Source organism: Silene latifolia, chromosome X (genome assembly GCF_048544455.1).
Source record: "Silene latifolia isolate original U9 population chromosome X, ASM4854445v1, whole genome shotgun sequence".
NCBI classification, from domain to species: Eukaryota; Viridiplantae; Streptophyta; class Magnoliopsida; order Caryophyllales; family Caryophyllaceae; genus Silene; species Silene latifolia.
In genome coordinates, this window is record NC_133537.1 from 245,229,860 (window position 1) to 245,232,373 (window position 2,514).

Sequence of the window (2,514 nt, forward strand, 5' to 3'; positions counted from 1 at the left end):
TTCTCAGGACTTTTTCTGCTAAGTTTCTGTTAATTTGAGCTTGATTTTTAATACCGGTCGCTGCATAACCGAGTTTATCAGATCAAGAAGCTAAGAAATTAGCAGCCTGATCGCCATCAACGTTACCACTTTGTTTCAAGATTACACTGATCTTTCTCATTGCCCCTGTTGCATTATACATTCTGCCTGATGCTAGATCAGCAGTGTTGGTTATTATTTCCAGGATCGTCTTTGTTCTGGACTGAAATTCCGCACTCCTTGCTAAAGCAATTCCTGATCCAATGTTGTTTCACCACGTAAAATGAAGTGTTAAACTTCTTCACTTCTTACATTTGATAGTAGCAGTCACTCATGGTAATTTTCTTGTCATATTTTACATATTCGAATGAAGTTAAGATCCACTGAACTTTGCTTTCTTTCAAGTTACGTTGGAAAAAAATGTATTTCTTCTAATAGAAGGTTAAAATTGCTTACATTGATAGGACTGCAAAAACTATTGCAATAGTCTGAAGGGGGTTAAAAGGCTGCAAAAAAGAAACACATTATGAAGTTATTCCGCTGCAAAACAAGATGCACATTTTACTTATTTCGAAAGCCAATTAGCTCAAACGGCCGAGCATTGTGCAATGCACAGGATGTGGGTTCAATTCCCACATTGGCTAGGGAATACCAGTGTTTCTTATATATTCTTTTACGTTGTGATTGCCAAGGACTGGTAGTTTCTATGCATAAGCCTAAAATGCCTTGAAAAGACCGATAAATACATTAAATCTCCTTCACAGTTATTTCCCTTATTTCATACACATAGAACCTTATTTCATGCACAATGAACTTTGTTTTTTTTTTTGCAAAAGATTATCATTTCATTCAAAAGAGAAGGAAATTACAATGTTTGCAAAAGCTATCCACTAAGGAATAAACACAACAACTCTAAGACACAAACGAAGGTCTATGAGCAAACACTAGCACAGATTAGAAGGAAACAAGCATTTTTCAACCACATTAACATTCTAACAGCCACCAGAAATTTGATACGTCTAACAATATAAGAGATAGACTGCTCAACCCCTTTGAAAATGCATTGGTTTCATTCAACCCACAACTGATGAACTGTGGCAGCCCGTGTTGTTCCCATCCAAGCAGTACGCCAATATCGACTAGTACCAATAGAAAACAATTCCTCCTGAAGAGAGGAAATAACCCCGGATATACCCATCCAAGTAAGAAGTTGCTGCCATATTGCAGAAGAAACTGAACATATGAAGAATAAATGAGCATGATTCTCCCCATGAGTAAGACAAAGGACACACCTATTTGTATAAGGAATGTCCCTCCTCTGCAAATTATCCAGAGTAGCTAACTGTTGTTGAGCAGCCAGAGAGCAAATAATTTTATGACTAGGAGTAATGCTAGACTGAGCAAGACCAGCAGTCCAATTACCAGCAGTAGAAGCATTCGTAAAGTAACCATAGGCAGATTGGACACTAAACTTGGAATTCACAGTCCAACCTCGGAAAAGCAGCTTAGTAACCTGAATAGATCCAGCCAGATTGATTAAGTGATCTCTTGTAGCTAGAATACCAGACATACTGAAAGAGAAATTATCCTTAGCCTTGACAAACCAAAAATCCTCATGTTTTAGAATGTGGTTCTTAACCCATCTCTTCTATTTACTGACACCACGGAGGAATAGCTGCCAAATCCATTTACAAATGAGGGAATAATTCCAGGCAGTAAGATCCTTAACATTAAACCCACCTGCTAATGTAGGAGAAGAAATCTGGTACCAACACTTAAAGACCATTCTTCTCTCCCCATCAGGAATACCCCAGAAAAAATTCTTACAGATCTTATGAATGTGCTAAACAATAGTCTGAGGTAAGAGCAGACTAGAGCACCAGAAATTCTCAATCCCAAAGATAATGGAATTAATAAGTTGCAGTTTACCAGCATAAGAAAGAAGATGAGTAGACCAATGAGCAACAACTTTCTGTATCTTAACAATAAGGGAGTCAAACATACTGACAGTAAGTCTAAAAGAATTTAAAGGGAGCCCTAGATATTTGAAGGGAAAATCTCCTTCAGAGAACCCAGTAACTTGAAGAATAAGCTCCTTCACAGAGGGGTCCACTCCTCCAAAGTAGATACAAGTTTTATCATAATTAGCAGCAAGACCAGAGACCTGTGCAAACCTAGCAAGCACCTCAGCAACAGCAGAAGCTGATGGTACATCCTCTCTGATAAAGACCATGAGGTCATCAACAAAAATAAGATGTGTCAAATTAGTGCTGCTACACTCAGGATGATAGAAAACCTCAGGTTTAATTCAAATCTTTCTTAGAGCACTAGACAAGATCTTCATTCCCAAGACAAAAAGATAGGGTGATAAGGGATCACCTTGCCTAATGCCACTCATCCCCTGAAAATAGCCAGAAAGCTCACCGTTAAGTTTGAGAGAGAACCAAGGATTAGTAATACACCCTAAAACCCAATCAATAAATTGCGGAGGGAAGC

At 38.3% G+C, this 2,514-nt stretch overlaps 1 protein-coding gene across 1 annotated transcript; it reads right to left on the minus strand.

Moving 5' to 3' along the window:
• Positions 1–1,087: 1,087 nt before the first annotated feature.
• Positions 1,088–1,804, minus strand: LOC141619870 (uncharacterized). Its single transcript, XM_074436892.1, has 2 exons — positions 1,675–1,804; positions 1,088–1,572 (listed from the first exon to the last, which is right to left on the minus strand). Exons 1-2 carry the CDS (start codon positions 1,802–1,804, stop codon positions 1,088–1,090), a joined length of 615 nt encoding a protein of 204 aa, XP_074292993.1.
• Between the last annotated feature and the right edge of the window lie 710 nt (positions 1,805–2,514).